We start from the raw sequence: 25253 nt of genomic DNA, 5'->3' as shown, positions 1-25253 counted from the left end.
CCCCTGCAACCAGGCGAGTGCTGCAGACATCATTTTCCAGCATCCCAATCTGCAGCATCCTTTCAAAACCCTTTGGCGGTCTCTCTGCAAGGCTGAAGTGATGTAGATGTAGCTATGACAGTGAGGCTCTGTCATTTTTGTTACATCTGAAAACACAAGGTCTCAATCATTTTAAAAAATACTATAAAATCCATTAGGTAAATACTTTTGCCTTCCCTGAGTTACCAGCAAATGAACACAGATGTCACACTGAATACTAGACTGGCACAAATTCTAGCTAAATTAGTTCTGCTTACTTGAGCATTCTGGCCAGAATCCTGTTGGTAAGATATTCGGATGTAAAAAAAGTTGCACTATGCTTGTGGAATGGCTTTTTTGACCATTGCAGATAGTGGCAGTAGCAGAGTTCTGCATGCAAAACTGTTGCAGGTGCACAATGATGCTTCTAGAGTAGTGTGTTAGTGTGCATTGGATGTGGCCTGTGCATTGTGTAATGAGGTGACCACTATGTAAATTCACTGTTTCTCATATGTTCTGCTATGGTAGTAATCAGTACAGGGATTATATAGTGCAGGGGTCGGCAACCTCCGGCCCACGGGCCGGATCCGGCCCCCGGAGGCCTTTGTTGCGGCCCCCAGGGGCGGTTGCCGCCACCGCCGCCGGGCGAAAAAATAACGGCACCCAGAGGCGAAGTCTCACGCAACCTCAGCCTCCAGGAGGCCCGATCCGGCCGCTGGAGCCCTTGAATAGGGTTCTGACGGCCGCATCGGGCCTCCTGGAGGCCCGATGCCGTCGCTGGCGCCCTCTAAGAGGGCTCCGACGGCCGCAGCGGGCCTCTGGAAGGCCCGCTGAAGCCGTCGGAGCCCTGTTCGAGGGCCCCGGCGACGGCATCGGGCCTCCTGGAGGCCCGATGCCGTCGCTGGCGCCCTCAAAGAGGGCTCGGACGGCCACAGCGGGCCTCTGGAAGGCCCAATGCCACCGTCCCGGTGCCGTCACTGGGGTCCTCCAAGAGACTTTTTTGCTGGCCTCTGACAGGGCCTGGAGCCCCGTCAGGGGCCTGCAAAGATGGGGAGGCCTGGCCCCCGGAGGGTGAAAGCTTCACCCTCGGCACGTGGCCCCGCCCCGGAGGGTGGAAGCTCCACCCCCGGCACGTGGCCCCACCCCGGAGGGTGGAAGCTCCACCTCTGGCATGCGGCCCCGCCCCCGGAGGGTGGAAGCTCCACCCCCGGCTTCGGCCCCCCAGGCGCCTGAGGGACAGCAACCCTGCCCCCGGCCCAAAAAGGTTGCCTACCCCTGATATAGTGCTTGCATAGCATAACTCTGCCAGTGGATATTTATATTATGCTGAAATTATGTAGGATCTTGACCTACAGGAATGTATGTGAAGTTTGCTGCAGGAGTGGTAGTAGTTTATCAGGCAAACGTTGGCTGGCATCCTGTTAGGCAGTTTTGTTGTTGTAACCTAGGCATACAACCTTGTAATTGTTTGGAATCTAACTTTATGGTCATGATACTGTTGCATGACCTCAAATACCACCCAAACCCACCTTAAAATCCAGGCAGCCCTACCAAGTGACCGACTTACAGTAGAAGAAAGGATTGCAACAGGAACCCACAGGGGTCCCTGCTTCTTCTCATTGCACCACTCCTTGCTGGCAGGAGGGGGCTGGACACCCTACTTGCCAGCACTGCAGAACCTGGTCACAGTACAGAACTTTTAAGATGGTTTTTGAGGGTCAGTTCAGGAGGTAGAGCATAGCCATGGCCTTATCTGACATGAGATTTTGGCCCTTGTTTATATTTGTATACATTCTTGCTCATGTCAGCATATGCATGTTTATATGTGTCTGTGTTTGTCCAAGTTGAGCTCCGTGGCTTTTTGTTGTCATTGCAGGTTACAGGCATAAACACAAACAAGAATATGTGGCAAAGAACCAAGTAATGCCATGCAACCCAGTTTAAATGTGTTTGAGATGACCATAAATACAGGATAAATATGTGCCAGCCATTTAGGTGTGTGTGTGGGTGATGACACATACACAATATCCACAGCGTAAGATTTATTTATCTTTTTTTTTAAAAAAAAAAAAGCAGTGTTCCCATAATTTTATTCAAAGGCTGGGAAAGAACTTTGATTAGTTAAAAGCAATGGCAAGGTCTTGAGGGAGTGTTTGAAAAAGTTTCGAGCAGGGAGAGGTGACTTAGCTGCTGTAGCAATTCCAGACTATTATTCTGTAGCGGGACAAAAGCCTTTTCTTTTCCCTCCCACGTTCAAAGAGACATTTGTCTGCAGACTTTGCAGCTGTGGGGCCTTGGGGATGCTTGTTGAAGATACCCCTTCGTAGACAAGAGGAGAACTGGTACAAAAACAGTGGTGTAGTATTTTATACTCTTTCCCTCTCCCTCCTTTCTTCCCTCCCTCCTTCCCTCCTCCTCTACCATGTGCAGTTTTTAATCAGAAGAAGAATGTGGAGGCAACCTTTTCAAGGCAAGGGGAAATTTCCTGTTTTCTTTTCTCTGTTTGTTTAATAAAGTGTGCCATTGACTTTTAGAACTGTAGCGACTTTTGTTGGGAATGAGTAATTTGAGGGAAAGTGCTTGGCTAGCTTCTTGATGCGCTTTTTATATACTGCCGGAGAAGATGTTTAAATTCTTTTTTAAAAAAAAGGGTAGAAGAAAAACAGCATGGCATAGGCAAGTGAGATTAATAAGAATCAGGCAAATGGCTTCTTCGGCTTTTGTTTCGGTCAGATAGCACCAGCCGTATTGCAGCCACACAAAGGCTGCCATTTACTAGGGAGTGCTCCCTAATTCTCTTGGCAGGGGTGCCATTGGAATCGGATACAAGTGGGTGGCAATGGGGAGGAGCCACCCAAGAGGACAAGCAGGCTTTGTGTAATTTTTTTTCTTTTTTAAAAAAAATGCAACAAAGGCACTTTATACATTGAGCTGGATACAACAAGCTGTGCAGCTTGTGAGTTGGGGTGGAGTAGTCCTGAGTTCAGTGTACATAAAAAGCCCTCCCTGCTCGTACCTCATTCCTTGAAAGCTTTATTGCACTGAAGCATTGGCTAAACTCCACAGAGAAATGGAAGTGCCAGAAAATATTTATCTAACAATGCTACTGACAGTTGGCTTGGTATGGAAAGCTTTGGGAAAGAGAAAGCAGACCATCTTAATTTTGAAAATAGCACCTTGTTGATATTCTGGTCAGACTCAGTTTCATTCCTATTGTACACACCTGTATTTGGGAATGAATTCCTCCTAAATAACATGCCCTTCCAGCGCTTTGCTCTGGAAATAGAACAAAGCATATAAATCATCTTTCTCTCCTTTATTTTATAGAGTCCTGAGAGCCAATGTGGTGTAGTGGTTTTAGCATTGGACTGTGACTCTGGAGACCAGTGTTCGAATCCCTGCCCAGCCATGGAAACCCACTGGGTGACCTTGGGCAAGTCACATTCTCTCCGCCTCCGATGAAAGCAAAAGCAAATCCCCTCTGAACAAATCTTGCCAAGAAAACTCCATGATAGTCACCATAAGTTGGAAACAACTCAAAGGCACACAACAACAGAGCCCTGCAGGTTTTTCTCCATGTCCTAGGCAAATTGTTGTAGAACCAATATTTAAGGCTTCACAGTATAATCAAAGATGATTGACTAAGACACCCTTCCAAGTGACCACTTGTTTTTAAGAATTTTCATTCAGAAATAAGACACAGGAGGTTCCCAGTCATTGTGCTAAGAATTCCATCCAAAGTCAATGATTTTTGGACGATTGTGCTCATCATACAAGATTTAAGCCCTATTGTTTAAAATTTTTTCACCAGTTCTAACCACTGAGTTTGTATTCTTGTGGAATATGTATGATTGTAAAAGCCTTTAAACTGTAATTTATATTTTAAAGTATTTTTTCTACTGCGCTGTATATCTGTGTTGTTGGGGGCAGGATGAGGAAATTAAACATTTTAGATAATGCAATTGGGCAAGGAGACATGTATTACTTCACATTATTTTAGACTTCAAATCTTAAGTGTGTGTGTGTCTGTGTGTCTATGTGTGTTTATTCAGACATAGTTACTGGTACATCCTGTTCTCTTTGCTTTAGTTCCACAGTTTGTTTTTGTGAAGTTGAAATAATTGACTCCATCTAGTTGTGCAGAGTTTTGAAAGGAGAGAGCCCTTCAATATTTTAGCCACATTTCCTCATAATATGTATCTTTGGCATATGGGAAAAGCTGAGTAGTGACTTGGTGTTATCTAAAAAGCCAGGCTCATTGGCTCTTGAAAACATAGCAGTTCATCATAATGCTTAGCTGGCAAAGATACAGATGTTCTGTTGGAGGGGAAGAAAGAGAAGCTACATTTGTCTTGGCTACTTATTTAATCAGATAAATACATTTTTAAACTAATGCCTATTTTCTTTGCAGGTTTTTCTGTTTTTAAAAAAGTACAGATACTATCTCCAGCTGCAATATTATTAGTAAATGTTTAAGCTCTGATTACAAATTACTATGGAACAAGAGGAGTGATATACACTATAACAAACAGTGGTTGTCTGTAACCATTGTCCTGGTAAGGAATTCAGCCTCAATTACCTTCCCATTTGATTCTCTGTTCTGCTTTTGACAGTAACAATGCAAGGCTGTCATTAAGCGATATTCTCAGTCCTGGAAACTGTTCATCAGAGTCAGCGTACAGTCAGAGAGCTTTATTAAACCAGGAAAGGGGTTAATCTGGACAAAGAATAGCAATTCAGCTCTGGATTGCAAACCTTTCGGTTTTATGTGTTTTCCCCTTTAATCCTGGTTATCTGCTTAGGGCAAGCTTCTTTCACTTATCCAAATCATCTCAGCATTCTGCCATGCATACTGCGACACAGTTGCACTTCCATCTGGATGAAGTACTGAAAGATGCATTACTTTGCAGTAAATGGAAATACTAAGCATGGATGCAAGATAGCAGCCATTTATTAAATTTCAAATATCTTATTGAGCCTACTGTCTGTCTTTTCTCCATGATGTCTTCAATGGTGTCCTCTTAAATATGCAGGCAAGAGCTGGACTCTTCCCTCACCTCACCCCACCTCTTAAAATATAAAACCCAAATTATGCACTCCATAAAGCCAGTTCAGAGCATAATAGGGCTGTCTGCACATTCCCATTGCCTTTCTCCTTCCTTCCACTATTTTTGCTACTCTCACTGTGCTCCACCCATTGCCATACACTGTCTTGCCTGGTGGAAAAGGTAATAGGTGTGCCTAAAAACTGGCTGCCAACATTTATATCTTTCTGTGGCCTGCATTTTCACAATCCATGTTTCTCTTTTGTTTTACTTGCTTGCTGACCTGTCTGTCTGAAAAATTATTTGAACTTATGTAGAATCATTTTGCTGAAAACCACCCAAGGTAACTGTATAACCTAATATGTTGTACCACATGCTGCATACATAGGTTGATCCAGATGCGGTGCACCCAACTGATTTAGCAAAAACAGGCTTTCCCTGCCCTTTCTCCCAAGCAGCCCTTTCCATCTCCTTTAAAATCCTGCACAAGTAGCCAAGAGATGAATGTGGTGAGCTTGGGGAAGTGGAAAGAGCATTCCAATTGAGGAGAGAAACATGGAAGAAAGAGTTTGGATCCCGTCCACTGATACGGGATTTGTTGTGTGGCAGGCTGGACAGAAAATAAATGTCCTATTTTAATAGTTTCTCTTAAGTCAACAGTATCAGTTTTGTTTCCCTTCTCTTAAGTCAACAGTGGGAATAATGCATTCATGAAGATATTGTTGAACTACAGTTCCCAAAACACCAAACCAGTGTAATCACTGGAGAAGCATGCTGGGAGCGGTACACAAACATCTTCTGAAGGATCACAGGATTCCCTCTTCCACCACCACCTTGGGTATTGCTTTTATCTGCCACTAACAGTTATTTGGAATCCATTAAATATCTGAGCCCTTCACGTTAAGGTGCTGAGGTGTTAGCTCAAATGCTCAGGCAATTGCATTTAGCCTGTAACTCATCATCATTCCTCCTTTCTTTTTTGAAGAATTTTATGGCTCTACAAATACCTGTGGTCATTGTCTATTAGAACACTTCTGAGTGTTTTAAAGCATTATTAAAAGGAGAAAGAGACCCTTGTAGGTAGTAAATGTAATAGTTAGGTTTGATAATAGAGGAAATCTAAATCATATCCATCTTAACTTTTTGCAGACCCGTACAATTATTGAGAGAGCCAGGGTAGTCACTACCCGGTAGTGTAATGGTTTAAATGTTGCACTACAGCCCCAGAGACCATGGTTTGAATCCCCACTCAACCATGAAAACCCACTGGATAACCTTGGGCAAGTCACGCTCTCTCAGCCTCAGACAAAGGCAAGGCAAACCTCTTCTGAACAAATTTTACCAAGAAAAACCAATATAGGGTCTTAGAGTTGCCATAGTTGGAAACAATATAAAGGCACACAACAACAAACAGTTACTGGTCATAGCTTTGGCTCTTGTTGCATATTTATAATTTTCTTATGAATTTCAACCACAGGTGAATTCCATCTCACAAATACTGTTGTGTGTATGTGCTTTTTTAAAGTTTAAAATCTCTCTCTTTGACTCTCCAGTACTGAACAATCAAAAGTTTATCAAAGCAGTATCTAAAGGGACTCTTCCGTGAGAATGGAGGAAGTTCCAGGCTTAAGGGGGAAGGTAGTTCTAAAGTAATTAATTGGTTCTTTCAGTGGTTAGATAGAATTGCAGAAATTTCCATAGCATGTGTTACAATTGAACCTGAACTATGGCCCAGGGTCTTTAGGAGAAAAATCCAGTAAGATAATGCCAAATTCTTTGTCAACAAAGAATCCCTTGGAGCAGGACTTTCAAAAGTGCCCTTTGCTATTTGAAGTTCCTGGCCTGTATCACATGTAGCCTCAGCTATTTGTGTGCATGGTGGTGCTTACAGCAGTTTTCAGAAAGGATTGAAAATGTATGAAGTTTAGTCAACCATAGAAATTCAGTCTGTGTTCCATAGAGCTTTTAGGTAAACCCAAAGCTCATACCCACCTAATGGGGTGCATGGGTGGGTGGGTAGGTACATTCTTCCAACAACAAACCTTATGTTCTGTATCACACATTGCTTATTAAATGCTAGTCATTTTCAAAAAGACCTTCCCATGTGACACACAGAAGTTTCGAAATCTCAGGAAAGAAGGTTCCGAGAATTGTGTGATGCAATTTGGAACAAAGAGTATTTAAAACCCTCTTATCTTTTAAGCCTGCACAGACTTAAGGTGCATCTAGACCACATAATGGTAGCACTTTAGCTGGAATTCTGTGCCAGAAAACTGTGGTGCTTGGTATAACCTGATACAGCTACAATTCTGCTGCGTGAATACATCCTTAAACTGAAGCTACAGCTTAAAATGTCAAAGAGACAGAAAAAACATATTTAACGTTGTCTTTTTAAGGCAGTGCTTCTTGTCCTGTCTTTTAGCCTCAACAGAAACTCTTCCTCAGTGTCTGTTATTATTAACACTGTTTATTACTACTGCTTTTGTTTATTAATCCCATCCTATCTTCATATAGAGTTGTGGTTTCTTGTATCTTAAAATGTAGTTTAAAATCTAATGTGTTTTTAAAAACAAACAAACAAAAGCAAACTGAAAATACATAACTGTACTTTGATGAAGGTGTTACTGGATGTAACAGTCTTCCAAGCAGGAATATGTAGGTTAAGTTTCCCTTATCTAAGATGCTTGGGGCCAGAAATGTTTGGGATTTGGGGTTTTGTTTTTCAGATTTTGGAATATTTGCATATACATAATGAGATATCTTGGAGATGTACCCAAGTCTAAACATGAAGTTTATTTATGTTTCATATTATACACATTATGCACATAGCTTGAAGGTAATTTTATAGGTAATATTTTTACTGCTTTTGTGCAAGAGAGTTTGTGTTCACTGAACCATCAGAAAACACAGGTGTCATTAGCTCAACCACCCATGTGGAAAATTTTGGCATTTGGAATATTTCAGATTTTGAAATTCTAGCTAAGGGAGACATAGCCTGTAATCTGTCACTCCTATTTAAAGACATGGTTCATCAGTCCCTGTTGGGCTTCTTTAAAGTCTACTTGCTAGGAACCTGGGAATTCCTTTGTATACAAAGAGATGAATTTGAGGCTCTAGTGCAGAGATGGACAAAGTGCAGTCCCTGGGCTGCAAATGTGCACGCACACCCACACCCACCAGGATGTTTTAGTGGCTCACCTCCATAATCCCCAGACTGAGCTTTTCTTGACAAAAAAAAGGAAGGTAAATTGCAGCTCCTGAAAGACCTGTCTGCTGTATTTTCCACTTTTGCTCTCGTCCATACACTGGGACAATCTGAACTTAGAGTTTGTTAAAGCTCAGTCAATGAGAATTATTTTGGCCTGTCTGTTCTGGCCCTTAATCAGTGTGTTAAATGGAAACTACAAAGAAACAATACATTGCCTTTTTGGATGACAACTTTCAGAATGGATACTGTCAGGGGAAGTCATTCTGGGGTTTCATGAGAGACAAAAGTAACTTTTCCAAGCTCTAGCAAGAGTGCTGGGTAACCGAGCATTAGATGGCAGTCCTATAGACAGTTCTCTTAGGATTATATACCTCTGAATTGAGTGGAACCTCTTTCTGAATTTGTATCTGTGGGATTTCATTGTTACGCCATCCAAAAGAAAGTTAAGAATAAAGGCATTGGGAGTTAAACTGAGAATATACCTGGAAAGAAGTTCCTTGTTCTTTTCCCGAAACACCTTATTACAGTTTCAGATAATTCCATGTACCCACCAACTGATTTAACCTTTATACTCCATTTGGTTCCAGGTATTCGTCCACAAATCATGAATGGCCCTATGCATCCTCGTCCATTGGTGGCTTTACTAGATGGAAGGGATTGTACAGTGGAGATGCCAATTTTGAAGGACTTGGCTACAGTTGCGTTCTGTGATGCGCAATCAACTCAGGAAATCCATGAAAAGGTAAAGAAAATGATTCTATCTCCTGCAAATTGACTTACAAAGAAGGAAGGAGAAATTGTGGGCTGTGGGGTCAAATTGCTTTGGGGGGAAAAACCTTTTTGCTCCTATATGCCCTGGGAGGAGCACTTTTTGCCACATATTTGGCCATTTGGACCAGTTTAAATCCAAAAAGAGGCAAAAAGATTTGCAACAAAAAGTGACTTCTGCTCAATTCCTATTGTTAAAAAAAGGACTTTGCTGGGCCTCCAAATGTTCAGGGGACATAAAAACATGAAGAAATGGCCCTATGTTTGGGAACAAAAAAATTCTCACTTTTTCCAAGGGGGTGAGGTGGGGATATGTGCTCCTCTGAGATCTCATGCAGAGGCTGGGCATTTAATCTTCTACGGTTGCCCACCCTTTGTGTGCATGGATGATCTTTCTATGGACTAACAGAATGGTGTATCTGAAGGCCAGTTTGCTCAGTACATTGAGCAGACACATTTTACATTTGTGTTCAGTTGTTGGCATTATCTGTCAGTTTGTTGTTAACTGCCCTCAAGTCGACTCATGGTGATCCTGTGGATGAGGCATCTCGAAGACTCTCTGTCCTCCACTGCTCTGCTTAGGTTCTGCAAACCCATTTCCATGACCCTGATGGAGTCCATCCATCTGGTGTGCAACCTTCTTCTCTTTCTTCTACCACCTTTCTTAGCATTATTGTCGTTTCTAATGAGTCATGTCATGTGCCCAAAGTATGACAACCTTAGTGTGATCATCTTAACTTCCAGGGAGATTTCATGCTTGATCTGTTCAAGGACCCATTTGTTTGTCTTTTTGGCAGTCTGTGTTATTCTTAACACTCTTCTCCAGCACCACACCTCAAATAGGTTGATTTTCTTCTTATCCACGTTTTTCACTGGCCATCTGTCACATCCATACATGATGGGGAATATAATGGATTGGATGATTCTAACTTTCATGCTCAATTGTATATCTTTACTCTTTAGGATCTTGTCTAGTTTTTTCATAGCTGCCCTTGCCATTCCTAGTCTTCTTCTGATTTCTTGGCTGTAGTCTCCATTCTGTTCAATGTTTGATCCAAGGTACAGGAACTCTTAACTATTTCAGTTGCCTCATTATCTAGGTTGAATTTATGTAATGATCATTATTTTTGTTTTCTTTATGTTCAGCAGCAAACCCGCCTTTACACTTTCTTCTTTGACCTTTCTTAATAATTGTTCCAACTCTGATGTTTTCTGCTAGTAGTATGGTGACATCCACATAAACTTGGATTGTTGATGGCCCTTCCTTTTATTTTCATTCCTCCTCCATCTAAGTCTAAACCTGCTTTTCATGTGATATTTTCTGCATATGAGTTAAACAAATAAGGTGATAAAATATCTGTCAGTAGCATCACATTATGGTCACTGTTTGGAAGAAACAAGTTACAAGTAAGGTAACTTATAATGTAACAGGTTAAATAATGATACAACAAGTGAGGTTTCAAAAGTAGCACAATGATCAGGATTAGGAGGGGTTACTAATACTCTAGAGAAAAGGGTCAGAATTCGAAATGATCATTAACAGATTAGAAACCTGAGCCAAAAATTAACGAAATTAAATTCAGCTGGGAGAAATTTAGGATACAGCATTGGGAAGTAAAAATGAAATGCACAGATATAGGATAGGTGATACCTGGCTTGATGGCAGTAAATGCAAAAGAGATCTAAGCATCTTAAGTGGACCACAAACTGAACATATTTCAGCAATTTGATGCAACAGATAAGAAAGCCAATGCATTTTAGCCTGCATCAACAGGAGTTTAGTGTCTAGATCAAGGGAAGTGATAGTACCACTATTCTGCTTTGGTCAGACCTCACCTGGAGTATTGTGTTCAGTTCTGGGCACCACAATTAAAGAAGGATGTGGACAAGCTGGAGCATGTTCAGGGGAGGGTAACCAAAATGGTGAAAGGTTTGTAAACTATGCCCTGTAAGGAGCGGCTTAGGGAGCTGGTTATGTTTGGCCTGGAGAAGGGAAGACTAAGGGATGACATGATAGCCATATTTAAATATTTGAAGGGATGTCATATTAAGGATGGCACAAGCTTGTTTTCTGCTGCTCCAGAGACTAGGACACGGAGCAATGGATTCAAGCTACAGAAAAAGAGATTCTACCCAAACATTAGGAGGAACTTCCTGACGGTAAGAGCTGTTTGACAGTGGAACACACTCCCTCGGAGGGTGGTGGAGTCTCCTTCTTTCGCAGTCTTTAAACAGAGGCTGGATGGCCATCTGTCAGGAGTACTTTGATTGTGTATTCCTGCATGGCAGGCGGTTACAGAGACCCCTCCTCATGAATCTGAGATCCGTGACTTTGAATATCTTCGGAGGGGTAACCTCCACTATGCTCAATGGCATGTGCCCCATTCAAGCCTATTGGACATGAATATGTGTGGGCCTCCATTTTCAGGGGGGCAAAACGGATCCCCCATGAAAACGGAGGGCCAACTGTACACTAGTTGAAGACTATTCCAATTCTTTGAATTCTAACAAGAGGTGAGTGGGGGGGGGGGGTGCGACAAATTAATGTAATTTAAATTAAATGTACTTTTCAGGGTTATTTTAAGAGGAATTTTATGCTGTTCTCCTATCATAAATCCTAAGGATATTTTAATAACAAAGCAGTAATAGGAAGTAAATGTCTGTTTCCAAAGTGAGAAGAGTACATTAGTCATATTTTTGGGTCTACAAGAGACATCTTTGGGGCTGATTTTATAATTATGTGTATGCATGGTTTCTTATCCAGTTAGCATTATTTTCCCTTCATATTACTGTTGCTGTCTTGATACTCATAACCAATAAGGTACAGGGCTAGGATTGGGATTCCTGAACATAACTAAGGTTTCTTTGGTGACATCTCTCTTGATGCTTTTGATGGCTGTTTATGTTGATTAAACAGTCAATGAGCCAGACTCAGTCTGTTCTCAAACTGGGTGTAATTCCAAGCCTCCCCAAGACATTGTTTGGTGCTACACACTGGCCCACATTACTAAGATAGGTTTTCCTGGTGGTAAATGTCGCAACAAATGGTATACAGCAAAGAAACAGTCCAGCCCTTTCACTACTGGGGTCCAACATCCTGGTCATAGCCAATAGTAGAACTGTATCCCTAAACAACTAATTCTTTCCAAACTATCCCTGAGTGGCAGTTCGCTGTAGCTCGCTATGGGTACCCTGGGCTGATATGCCCTGAGTGAGGTCAGTGGAAAATTGACTCTCAAGGTTATATAATGTGGAAGCAAAGAAAGAAAATCCAAGCATGCAAGTCTGATTAATTGCCGCCTCTCACAGATATGAGAGCTATGCAAGATGGTTAATAGAAGAAAATTTCACTTCCTCAGTTCTCAGCCTCCCTATGTTTTCCCAGCCTCAGACTGCCAAGCTAATGCAAAAGGTATCAGACAAAGTCACTAATATAAATTAACGCATAACCTGCCACTGGACAGCTGTTAATATTTGGCCATTATGCTAACCAGGACTCCAAAACCCATCTCCAAAACCCACTATACTCATGGATTGAAAAAATGACTAATCTTGTTAGGTATGCATTAAACTATGTAGGTAAGAAGGAAGACGTTAGTGGCAGTGATTTGGCTGATTCAGGTGCTATGTATCTTGTTTTCAGTTCATTTGTGAGCAGCTGTCAGTAACAAAACAGCATGTGCCCGTGAATGGATTTAGCTATTCTGGACTGATCGATTCTCTTAAATGATACAAAATCAATAGATGAAAGCAAAAGCATTAATGCATAAAAGTAGATCAAATAAACTTGGATTTCATCTAAACATTAGATTACTGTTTTCCAGGAACTCTTTGAACCTTTTTCAGCTAGAGATCCTATGCCTTGTGTTTGATGCCAGAATAAACAGCTTGGGGAAGCAACCTAAGATCCAAACTAGATGTTACACACAGGAATGTGTAACAGTCCCCCAATCTCTCTTTTTTTTAACCCATCTTTTAGGCAGGGGGCAGGAGCAATATAGGCAAGGAGGTACTTAACCCCTTTCCCACTGACTTTTTTCTGCTTATAATTTATGGACTGCCTGGCCAGATCACACCAGAGGTCTGCCTAGTCCATCGTTCTGTTCACAGAATGGCCAGCCAGCTGCCAAATCTGTCAGCAAGCCACAAATACAACTGCACCCCTTTGTCTTGTATTTCTCCAGCAGTTGACATACAGAGACATACTGTGTCAGATGCAGAAGGTGAAATCAATTCCTGCCATTATCCTCTTCTCATCACAGAATCCTAAAATTGTGTTGGCACAGTTTTAAAGTCACAGTGGGTATTCAAAGAGTGTTTCACACAGATGTCTGTGGAACATCTAATTTGATCTTAAGGTAATTACATTGCCATGGTGAACAGAAATATTAAAGAGACCCTGAAAATTAGAAAATCAAAAACTTTGGAGGATGTACAGTGGGCCCTTGGTATCCCCACTCCACCATGCTAACCCACTGGGTGACCTTGGGCAAGTCACACTCATAGACTCAGAGGAAGGCAATGGCAAACCCCCTGTGAACAGATCTTGCCAATAAAACCCTGTGATTTGTTTGCCCTAGGGTCACCATAAGTCAGAAAGATCTTGAAGGCACATGCCAACAGCAAGTAAAATGAAGTCCCTTATATAAAATGGCAAAAACAAGATTTGCTTTTTGGATTTTTAAAAAAATATATTTTCAAGCACCAGTGCAGGTTGAATGACTGGCAGTCTGACAATCTTTGGGGCCTGGCTTCATTCCTCTCCCTGACTTTTCCATGCAGAGGTAAATAAGGAGAATCAAAGCCAGCTGTTCACTTGCCTGGCTCCTGCAAGTGTCAGCGAACACATGATGTCTTTTTCTGCTACTTGTCATCCATAGTAGGATGATAGCCAGCACAAATCCCCACCGCTTCCTCTGATCAGTGATAGGAGAGAACAGAAGAGATTTCTCTAGGTAATAGCCAAAAAGACAAACAGATTGGTCCTTGAACAGATCAGACCAAGATCCTCCTTGGAGCCAAGATAATCAAATTGAGGCTGTCATACTTTGGCCACATAATAAGAAGACATGAATCACTAGAGAAAACAATAACACTAGGAAAGATAGAGGGTAGAAGAAGGATGGGTGGACCTCATGCCAGATGGGTAGACTCAAGGGGGGGGGGGGGCAGACATGGGTTTTGCAGGATCTGAGCAGAGCAGTGGAAGAAAGTCTTGGAGGTGTCTGATCCACATGAGTCGGGTTCAACTCAAAGGCACCCAGCTACAACAACAAACTCCTGAGACAGAAGGCAGTGGGCCACAGGCCATATTAGGGTAAGAAGCTGAAGGTTCCCACTGGCCCTTTCTGTTTAGTAGGGGTGGGCAGCTGTTGCAAGGTTGGGAGCCACTTTCTAACTGCTCAAGAGCTACGCTTTCTGTTTTTTACTTGTGGATGTTTAAAAATACATATATGTAAAAAGATTAAAAATCATCTGAAATTATTAACTTGATTTTTTACCCTATTCAATTGAATTTAACTCATATGCTTTTGACTTCTGATGTTAATAATAATACAGAATAAGAAATTTTATTTGTATACTGTTTTTCCCTAGATCAAAATGGTTTACAGACTATAAAACTATTAAAAACATCTCAAAAAAATAGATAAAAACGTAATACAATTATACAAATACAATCATTCATAGGGTAAGGCAGAGAATTGATGGCATCAAAAGCGCTCAACTTCATTCCTCGGGGGGGGAAGGCTTGGCAAAAAAGAAAGGTTTTAAGCCTCTTTTTAAATATTTCTAGGGGGGTCATGAGATGGAGCTCCTTGGGGAGACTGTTCCAAATCCGCGGGGCCACCACTGAAAAGGCCGTCTGGGATGTTGTTTTTGTTTTTGTTGTGTGGCGACCCTCAGGCAAACCTATTACAGGGTTTTCTGTGACTTACCCAAGAATACTGTATTTTAAAAATACAAATTGACAATATGAAATGTCCTATTATCTATAGGATAAGGTGGGATATAAATAAAAAAACAATAATAATAATAGTTTTTTGTGGGTTTTTCGGGCTATATGGCCATGTTCTAGGAGAGTTTCTTCCTGACGTCTGAAGATGCCAGCCACAGATGCTGGTGAAACGTCAGGAAGAAACTCTTCTAGAACATGGCCATATAGCCCAAAAAACCCACAAAAAATGATGGATGCCGGCCATGAAAGCCTTTGACTTCACAATAATAATAATGTAGTGTGTTTAGTTCATTTTTCAATTGAGCCTAGCTCACTAAGCACATGTCATTAAAAAAAATGAAATAAGGCTTTGGGGGCTACATGCCCTCTCATGTATAATAAATTAAAACAAGAAAGGGAGCTGCTTAAAGACAGTTTGGTTGAGCCACTGTTCTGTATCCCTCTTGTTCCTTAAGTCTTCTTTGTTTCTGCCACCTCCAGCCAACCCTACTGGCCTGGGAAATTTCCTTTCCTTTTCTTTCCTGTATTGTACTATCTCTTGCCTAGAGGAATTCTGATTTCTGAAAACCTGGGAATATTGAAAGCATAATCAATATTTTTATATGACCTTTTGGCCCAGAACATTGTTATCAGTGGATGACTTTGAACAAAGAAAGACAAGCTGAAAGGTTGTTCACAAGGAATACCACGTAGAACCAGATCCTTTGGGGTGACTAGAAGACTGGAATCCAAATCTCTTAGAAATTAACATAAAGAGGAGGGGGTGAGAGAGGCGAAAATGACAAGATCAAAAATGAGTGGGTGGAGGTGGCAGGCAAATCCTTAAAAGGCTTACTGTCACTCATAGCTCGGTCTGTCCTCAGGATGCTCACGACTTAAGGAATTATCCCTCAGTAGGACAGACTTCAGTGCTAGTTTAAAATAATCGGCAGTAAATAGCCTGGTCAACTCAAATGTAAGGTTGTATTCATGAAATCTCAGCCTACTCATTGCCTGCTTGCAGCATTTTCTACTCTCAAGCTGTGTTTACACTTGGTGTGGAATAATGAGGGCAAATATAACTTTACTCTTAGTGACTCTCTGGCAGACAGTATAAATCTATGCATTAGAGTGTAAATCCCGCAGGGGCATGTAGGGCTTTCTGAGCCGTAGTATCCAGTCACATGAGGCCAATTGGATGTCACAGGCTGTTGTCTTATCTCTCCCTCCTCATTCTCTTACCCAGTGTCTGGAAACATCATCTTTCTCTCCTCAGCCATCTTCCAGCATCACATCATAACCTTTTTCAGATACAAATCCTGCCTTGCATTTTTCTCATTTCACATTTCTCATCATCTCATGCCAACATTATAATACAACATAATGCACTAGACTGTGAGGAAGCAAACTGTGGCTCAGTGATGGTTGTTGAGCAGTTTACAGTGATGCCTGGCTAAGAACTGAGCACTTTAACAGCCAGCTGGGGAGTAGGGGAAATGATACAGATGGAGAGAAATGTCTCAAATTTTCAAGTTAAGACAATTCATAATACTCAACTTATACTAAAACATTAGGATATATAAGACTTTAATTAAGTGACATACATTAGCCGGAATTCTCTTAGGGACAGACATACGTCTGAGTGCCTCTTGTGCAGAAGTCTTTTTTTTTTTAGCATGGGGGAGGGGGTTTGCTATTCACTTCTCGGAAGCTGCCCTCCACAACCAGGATCAGAGAAGCATTTGGCTGCATCCTCATAGCTGGATGCAAAATGATGACATCAGTGCTGAAATCCACCGGCGTCCTTCAGTAAAATTAACTAAGTAACCTCTCCTGGCCAGACCCACTCACCCACATTCACCTGTACTCCAGTTGCTGGCAGAATGGATCGCGTTTTCCCCATGCAGTGGATGCCCAATAAAGTAGGCTGGGTAATGGAGTCAAAATTGTAACAATAGTGTCAAAATCATGATAAATAGTGACCATGAATGTGGAATAGTTACCTAAGTTTACTCATCCATAACTGTTTCATATTCACTCTCACTACATAGTCACAATTGTAACACTATTGCTGTGATTGTAAACACACACACACACACACTATTTTGCCGGACGATACTTCCAGCGATTGGAGTTCAGGTAAATGACATTTATGTCAGGTTTGAAGTGGGTTGTCAGGCCAGGAGAGTTTACTTAGTTAAGTAAAATTAACTTAGTAGCTGGTAGAGAATGTTATTTCTTCATTTATATCTCTCCTGTTCTCTAATACTGGGACTCAAGACAGCTTAAAAATATTTAAACCAATGCAAATTAAAGTAAATACCAAAATGTCAATAAAATATGTACATAAATTATTTTACAATGCAGTCAAATAATCCATAGAATTCAGAACATTTATAATCTTTTAAATGACAGAAGATAAAAATTGGCAAGACAGTACACTATTGAAAGCTCTTTGCAGTCATTTTTAAAAGCCTGTGGAAATACAGTAGAGTCTCGGTTAACCGACCTTCGGTTAACCAACACTCTGGATTATCCGACGCCTCCCCCCTTCTTCCTCCCTTCCCTCCCTCATTCCCTACTTACCTTCGCTGAGTCCTTTCCTGCCCTGCCTCCCTTCCCTTCCCCTCAAAGGACTCCGAAGAGCCCTTTGGAGTAAAGGGGAGGTCCGGGAAGAGGAGGACTGGCCAGGGAGCCCACTGAGGGAGAGGGCAGGCCTGGGAAAGAGAGATCTGGGCCCATGCCGAGGCCTCTCCCTCCTGGCTTCTCTTTCCTCTTCCCGAACGGACTCTCAGGAGTCCGTTTGAGGGGAGGAAAGACCCGGGTGCTCAGCCTGGCTTGTCCTCCGCGATCACAAGTGTTCCCCCCCCACACACACACACACACACACATTGACCTGTCTTCAAGATGCAGGGGCAAATCCCTGATTTAAGTATGGACTGTTTTCACAACATAGAGTGAGTTCTGCACTTAATCTGCCTATCCCTCTCTTAAACAGTTTTTTTTAATTTACCTTTTGTTCCAGATTTTGTAGGAAAATCCAGAGCACTCTGTAAGATGCCAAGCAACTGTCTACACATGTCCCCCATTGTGCCGCCTGCCACTGCTGGTGTAAGTTGCTCCAAGACCACAATGAAGCTCTCAGCCATGTGATGGATGCTGGACACCTCATTTCTAAATTTGGAGGACGTGACTTGCTGGCGACACGGTGGAGACATTTGTGTAGACAGCTGCCTGTTGTTGCCACAGAGTGCAAAGGTAGTAACTACAGGAATATGCAACAGCTTCCAGGCCAGACTACTCCAGGAGCAGGTGTAGATGAGGTATTGAGGTACATTGGCTAACAAGTTTCCTATATGTGTTTCCTCTATTCCATATTATACAAGCCCTTCTAAAGACAGGCCAAGAATGGTGGAAAACCTGCTTTCCACATGTGGTAGACTGGCAAATCCATAGAGTGTTGGGGATTTTCCCTCCTACTTTAGATTCTAAAATATGTTCAAAAAGTGGAAGGCTGTTAGATAAAACAGACACTTGCTAAGCTAGCCATGTGTATTTACTTAAGAGGTTTGGCTATACCGGTAGCAGATGTGTTTAACAAACAGGGCAGTCTTAGTCTGAAGGATTCCAGTGATTATTCAGAGTGAAACAAATTTCTTATTCCAGGTTTTCTAGAACAATTTCATCTTCCTTCCACTTTGCTGAGTTCAAATCTTAAGAAATGAAATCTGTTTTCTGGGCTGGAGAAAGAGACAGGGGAGACATCTGAGAAAAATTCATCTAGCCATATTCTTCATCTCTTTTCAAGCAAAAAGAAAGCCTGCCATTTCACAGCATGATCTCTTTTTAGCTCTTCTGATACACTATGAAACTTACCAGTTCTTAAAGTAATATATATTTGTGGATTTTCTCATATCCTAGGGGATAACATAAAAAAGCTAGAGTAATCTCCTGGCTGATAGAGGAAACCGGAGGCGAGTTGTACTCTCATTCTGCTACAAGGCTCTTGGGGAGGCACATCTATCTTTTTAGCATTTTTGAAGAGAAGCATTTGAGATGTATTAGCTGGCAATGAATGTTTGGTGGTTGTTGGCCTATAAAGAATCATGTATTGGCCAGCATTGTTTAGATGAATACAGAATCTGTGTGGGGATGTATACTCCACTCAGAACATTTAAGTTATAATGCTTGAGTGGGATAGCTTGAGCCTTCCAGACCTTGTGCATTACAGATCCCACAGTCCCTTACCCAGGATCATTTCAAGTGGGCCTGATGGAAGTTGTGCCCTAAAACTTCTGAAGACACACAGTCTAATACAAAATTAGAACTAGAAGACTGTTGGATGGCATAGGGACAAAAGGCAAAGTGTTGATATAGTTCTGGAAAAATACATCATACCAATACAAAATATAAAAATACAAAGTCAAGGCAAATACTGACCAGATATTCAAATCATAGGATGTGAAAGCAATGTTTTACAAAATAACTAGCTTTCTGAATCTCTCTGCAGTAATTAGATCTGTGATAGAGAATTGTTCCAAAGGCCGATATGAAATTGTAGAGGCATTAATATATCTATTGTGGTAATGAAAAGCAAATAGCAAATTAAGTGTCTCTATAGTGTTCATTTTTAGAGTGTCTGATTTTAACAATAAGTTTCTACATAAAGCAAGGGACCACACTGATATATTTCAGTTTTCGATAGAGTGCAAAGAACATGTAAATTCTTATGCTTATGATTTTCACTTAGGCAATTACCCACTTTTCACCAAAGAACTCTCAGTGTGTAAGCCTTCTGTCTTCAAATGAGGATTCGCCCTTCAGTGCAAAACCCCTTATGTAAATGCTGAGCCTTGTCCACATATATACTATAATTCATTGCTTTCATTGCTGCTTTGTGAGTCTCTGAGCATTTGATCAGATTGAACCATGTGCCTTACTAGATACTTGCTTATGAGTCATCACTAGACTTCAGCAGCTGTTACTGGAACATGTTCATCTCTTTTACTAATGACTATGATTTCCTTCTTTTTGTGTCTGTGTGTGTCTGTTAGGTTTTAAACGAAGCTGTCGGAGCAATGATGTACCACACTATCACTCTCACCCGGGAAGACCTAGAGAAATTCAAGGCCTTACGAGTCATTGTTCGGATAGGCAGCGGTTATGACAACATAGACATCAAAGCTGCAGGGGAACTTGGTATGTTTAGATTCCACTCCAGTAGAACTGCTTAACCAAGCTGTTGGTTTACTTAAAAGTAAAACAAATGACATTTTTGTTTAATTGTTCCAATCCTGTGTATAGCCTGTTTTGTGTGTGTGTGGAATTTTTTTATTTTATTTTTTGGTAGGAGTAGCTTCCTGTATACAAAGACACAGCTTTATTTTATTTTACTTGATATGATACAGCTGTTCCACAGTCCATGTGGGAGTTCCACTGCAGATACACAGTTAGATGTACCTAAGGGCTTCCCCTTTCTCTGTTTTATATTATATGAACTAAATCAAATGTTTTATGAGGTTGTAATATGAACATCATGCAAAATAATCTTCTAACTCAGATAAAAAACAGCAGTTGAATTACAACATGATAGCATCCAACATACTGCTACCGCAGCTCATTATTTTGGTTTTTGTGGAGGTTGGAATTCTGTTCTGACCAGATAATGGAGATTATCACATGGAGAAAAGGATGTCCTTATCCTGTCCTTTTTCCATGAAAGACTTTGAAACAATGTCATGCTTATCCCTTCATTGTCCCATCTGTGAAATGGAATTCTCCTGTCATTTTGTATTAATGGGAGTTTCTGTTATTCAAAAGTGACAGGACAATTCAACTTTATGACAGGATAAGCATGACGTGTGTGAGAGTCTTTCATGTGATTGCGCATAAAGGACAGGAGCGATCCCGTCATTTGTCACCCTGTCTGATAATCTCCAAGGAGCAAAATCCCTCCTCCCAAAAGAACCCATCTTGTAAGCAGTGCAAAACCAAACCCTGCTTACCCATAAAATGGCAATTTCCATGTTGTCATAGAGGGTGGAGGAATCAGCGAAGATGTGTCCAGCTATTTTCTATAGATGGGCCCACTACAACAGCCATCTGCAGGGATCTTCAGAGAACCCCCAGAGGTTCTTCCTGTCTCTGATAATACAGAAATGGTTGTAGCAGAGGAAGGGGGCTATGTTGCTTACAAGGTAGCCTCATGTAGAGCACATTACAGAAGACAAATAATGAGGTTACCAGCACATGTACTAAAGTTTTCAGGCCCCCTGGCTCCAGGGAGGGTCGCAGCTGGCATATCAGCCGAGGCTGATAATAAGAATTCCTGGCCGTTACATCTATCTGAGTTGACATTTGAAGGGACATATCCAGGAGCACTCCCAAGCTTTAGGGGAAGTGTGACCACTTCCAGGATTGGTTGACATATCTCCATATCCAGATTAGGGGGCCCAACAACGAGTACCTCTATCTTATCTGGATTCAGTTTTAGTCTGTTTTTCCTCATGCAGTCCATTATCACCTTAAGGCATTCATTCAGAAGAGAGATACTATCCTTAGTCAGTGCTGTAGTCCGAAGCATGGAGAGATATATCTGGGTAATCAGCATATTGATAACACCCCGCCCCATGTCTCCAGATGATCTCTCTCCAACAGCTTTATATATATACAATGTGCCCGCATTATAGACTGGCGTGCTTTACACAGACTTGAGCAAAGAGCGGTGCGTCCCATTCAAATGAATGGGGCACGCACCCATGGCACCCCGTGCGCTCCCACACCGCCACGCACGAGCCCCATTCAAATGAATGGGGCTCCAGCATAGGCGGAATTTGCCTTATGCGGGGGGGGGTCCGGAACGGATCCCCCGCGTAAGGCAAGGGCCCACTGTATTAAATAGCATTACGGACAGGATGGCACCTTGAAGGACACCAGATTTAAACTTTCTTTTGGAGGAGGAACTGTCCCCAAGCATCACCATCTGGAATCTGCCCAGGAGTAGGATTGGAATTACTGCAATGCAGTGCCCCTGACTCCCAATTCTCCAAAGTGTTCCAAAAGAATACCATGGTCGGTGGTATTGAAGGCCACTGAGAGGTCCTGAAATACCAACAGGGTCAAACTTCCACTGTCAATACCCACATGAAGATCATCCACTATACCCATCCATCCATCCATCTCAATTCCATATCCTGCCCTAAAGCCACTTTGAAATGGATCCAGATAATCTGTTTCATCCAAGACTACTTGGAGTTGAAAGGCAACTGTCCTCTCAATCACTTTGCTCAAAAACGGAAGGTGTGAGACCGACCTGTAATTATTCATGTCCAAGGGGTCTAGGGAAGGCTTTTTCAGAAGCGGCCTTACTACCACTTCTTTTAAACAAGATAGAAACTGGCCCTCCCTAAGGAGTTTATCACACTAGCGAGATTCCTTGGGAAAATGGGAGTTAAACTAGATTTAAACCAAAGAAAATCTGGAAATGCCCAAAGTTTATCACATAACGTAGCAGTTAACATGAAATAACGCGAAGATAATCTGAACGCAAAGTGGAGGAAACCGGCAGCTTTTTACTTTCAGAACAATCCGATAGTAAAAAAGCTGCCCTTTTTCTCTGCTTTGCGTTTGGATTAACTTCGCATTATTTCACTTGGGCAGTCACTAGTGTGATAAACTAACTGAATTTGCAAGTTTGGTTTAAATTTGAATGTACTTTAAATTGTGTTTAACTCCTGTTTTCCTGCGGGATCTCCCCTAGTGTGAGAAAGCTCTAAGAGATGCATTGATAATGTGTCTCAGAAGTGTCACTGTTGCATTTCTACCTTGGACAACCAATAGGCAGGTCAAGTATTGTCTTCAGAGAAATAGTGTTGTATGTGTGTTTTCTGTATATATTAAGGGCCACAAGATGGTTACATCAGGGAGGTTTGCTTAAGTGGCCACTCCATCATGAAATGGCTACAGGTGGAGAAATGGGGGGAAGCCGTGAAGAACGAAGGCTAAAAGTCTCACAAAACTACAAATTGCATTCCATAGCATTGAGCCGTGGCAGTAACAGCACTGTCAAACTGCATTAATTCTGCAGTTCATATGCAGTTCTCAACTGGTAGCTATAATATAGCTACACAAAGATGTCTTCTAGGACCAAGGTCTGATAGTATTTTTTTGCCTATGACTGGTTAATGATCGGCTCGACCATTGTCAGATTCTCTATAGTTTAACTTCCTTTTTGTTGAAAAGCATGTAGACATTATTCCCTCGGTTTTATGTCTCTTACCACTAAAGTCTCTTGCTTCCTGACAACAAATGTAGAGCACTAATTATGTTATCCTTAACTAGATTTAAGAATTATAACATATTGGCCATTTCTGTCTGCTACTAAAAAGCTAGTGAGCTGTTTGCAAGCAGCATCGTTAATTGTTTTACCACTAATGAGTACCACTGCATTAGCATATAAAATAAAATTGATCTTTATAGGGTGCCAGCTGTATGTGTTTGTCAATAGAGTGTCATTAGAGTGATTAATTGCTTCAGAGTACTTCATTGTAAATCTTAATAAAACTAAAGAAACACATATCCTTTGCAGCAGTGTTCTAAAGAAGACACTTCCCCATATCATTTGCATAAAAATGTTCTCACTCATCTGGGAATTCTCTGCTGTTTTCTTTACAGCATGACATGACTTAGAAATGTATAGAACAAGCAACTTCCTGGGAGACATTTTAAAAAAAACCCTCTTGCATTGTAGTCCCTCTGCATATTGTATTATGGTAGGACTTTTAATCCCATAACAGGGTCTCCTTAGGGTCGCCATAAATTGGAAATTACTTAAAGCACACAACAACTACTCCCAGGGTCACATGTTGTTGTAGAATCCAAATAGAAGTAGGTTTAGAATGTAAGTATTCTACAGTGTTGTCCCCTGCACAGTTGTCAACAGTCACTTGAATCCTAGATCTGCTACTTAAGTTACATCTGTGTAACACCATAACTACACCTAGTCCAATCCCTCTCAGCGCACCTTATGAGCCAGCTATTGGATTGGAAGAAGGAAGTCCATTCAGCTTCCAACTGGGACATAAAGAAGTTGGCATTTCCACCTCCTCTCACCATAGAGCAAGGCTGCAACAAGGACGTGCAACAGGGATCATGCTTCTGATTGTCGCAGGCTCTCTTGCTGGTAGGAAGGTGGTAAAGTCATCCTTCTTGTGCCCCAGTTGGAAACTGAATGGACCAATTTTGCCCTGCTGGCTCTTAAAATAAGCTGTGTTGGTGTTTATGTAGGTTTCCGGTAAGACTGTATAATCATACTGAATAACAGACAAACTATGGATCCGTAACTCTAGGTTATGAATCAATAACTGTAATACTGAATACCATCCATTGTCCCCAAATGCTAGCCCCTTGCTTTGTACTGGTTTGGGGTTTTCTTTAACAAACAGAAAAAGTGGATGGGACAAAAAAAATCTCAACAAATCTATTCGGGTTGTTATTGTTCCAGCCAATGAAAGATATGTGAACAAGAAATGTCCCTTGTTTTGACAAACCATGATGGAGTGAAGCAAAGTGATATACTCCATTTACCAATCAGTTGGCCCATTCAGGGAAAATTAGAATTTCTCCTGGTCAGGGTGACACACTGGAGTTTACAGAAGTCAGGGGTTACTTTGCAAAGCAAGAAGTGTGTGTTTTATTTTGTTTTATCTAATTTTATTTTTGTTCATCTGGGAATTGATCCCTGGTCTCCAGAGTTTTAGTCCAACACTCAAACCACTATGCCACCCTGGCTTTCAAGTGCTTCTTTGGATATGGCTCTCAAATGTTTTTTTATACCCCACAATGTATTGGAGTTCTCATTGGGGTCAGAAAATATCCTACTTTTCAAACAAGGTATGTCTTACTAACTTATTTCAAGAAGGTACTTAAAAGTAATGAGGAATTCCTTTAGAATATATATTTTGAAGGGCTTGTTCCCTATCTGTCCTCCCAACACACACTGACAAGGAGGAGCAACCTCCGGTCCTCCAGATGTTGGTGAACTCAAACTCCCACCAGCTCTGCAAGTTGTGCTTGTAGTTGCATTAATATGCAACAATGATTGGCATTCTGTTAGTGAATCCCAAGGGCATAAGTCACACTTAGGATATCACAACTTTTTGTTTTATATTGCAGAGTTAGGATTCTGTACTGGTTGTGCAACAACCAACTTTCCAGTCCCCACCCCCTTGAGGTCATTTCTGTGTTATGGGAAAACAGGGTGATCAGCATGATGCACCCA

General features: G+C 41.5%; 1 protein-coding gene across 3 annotated transcripts in view; it reads left to right on the top strand.

The window, feature by feature from the left end:
* The window catches only part of CTBP2 (C-terminal binding protein 2), a 273592-nt gene that overhangs the window by 220645 nt on the left and 27694 nt on the right, over nt 1-25253 (top strand). For all 3 annotated transcript variants that reach the window (XM_089510115.1, XM_089510113.1, XM_089510114.1), the window contains 2 exons: nt 8859-9013; nt 20029-20173. In XM_089510115.1, coding sequence (XP_089366241.1) covers nt 8859-9013; nt 20029-20173 — 300 coding nt within the window. The remainder of the gene's footprint in view (nt 1-8858; nt 9014-20028; nt 20174-25253) is intronic.

This window comes from Sceloporus occidentalis, unplaced genomic scaffold (assembly GCF_023333645.1).
Source record: "Sceloporus occidentalis isolate IW3139 unplaced genomic scaffold, rSceOcc1.0.p SCAF_2, whole genome shotgun sequence".
Taxonomy (NCBI): Eukaryota; Metazoa; Chordata; class Lepidosauria; order Squamata; family Phrynosomatidae; genus Sceloporus; species Sceloporus occidentalis.
The sequence above is the reverse complement of the archived record's forward strand: the minus strand, read 5'-3'. Positions and strand labels throughout refer to the sequence as shown.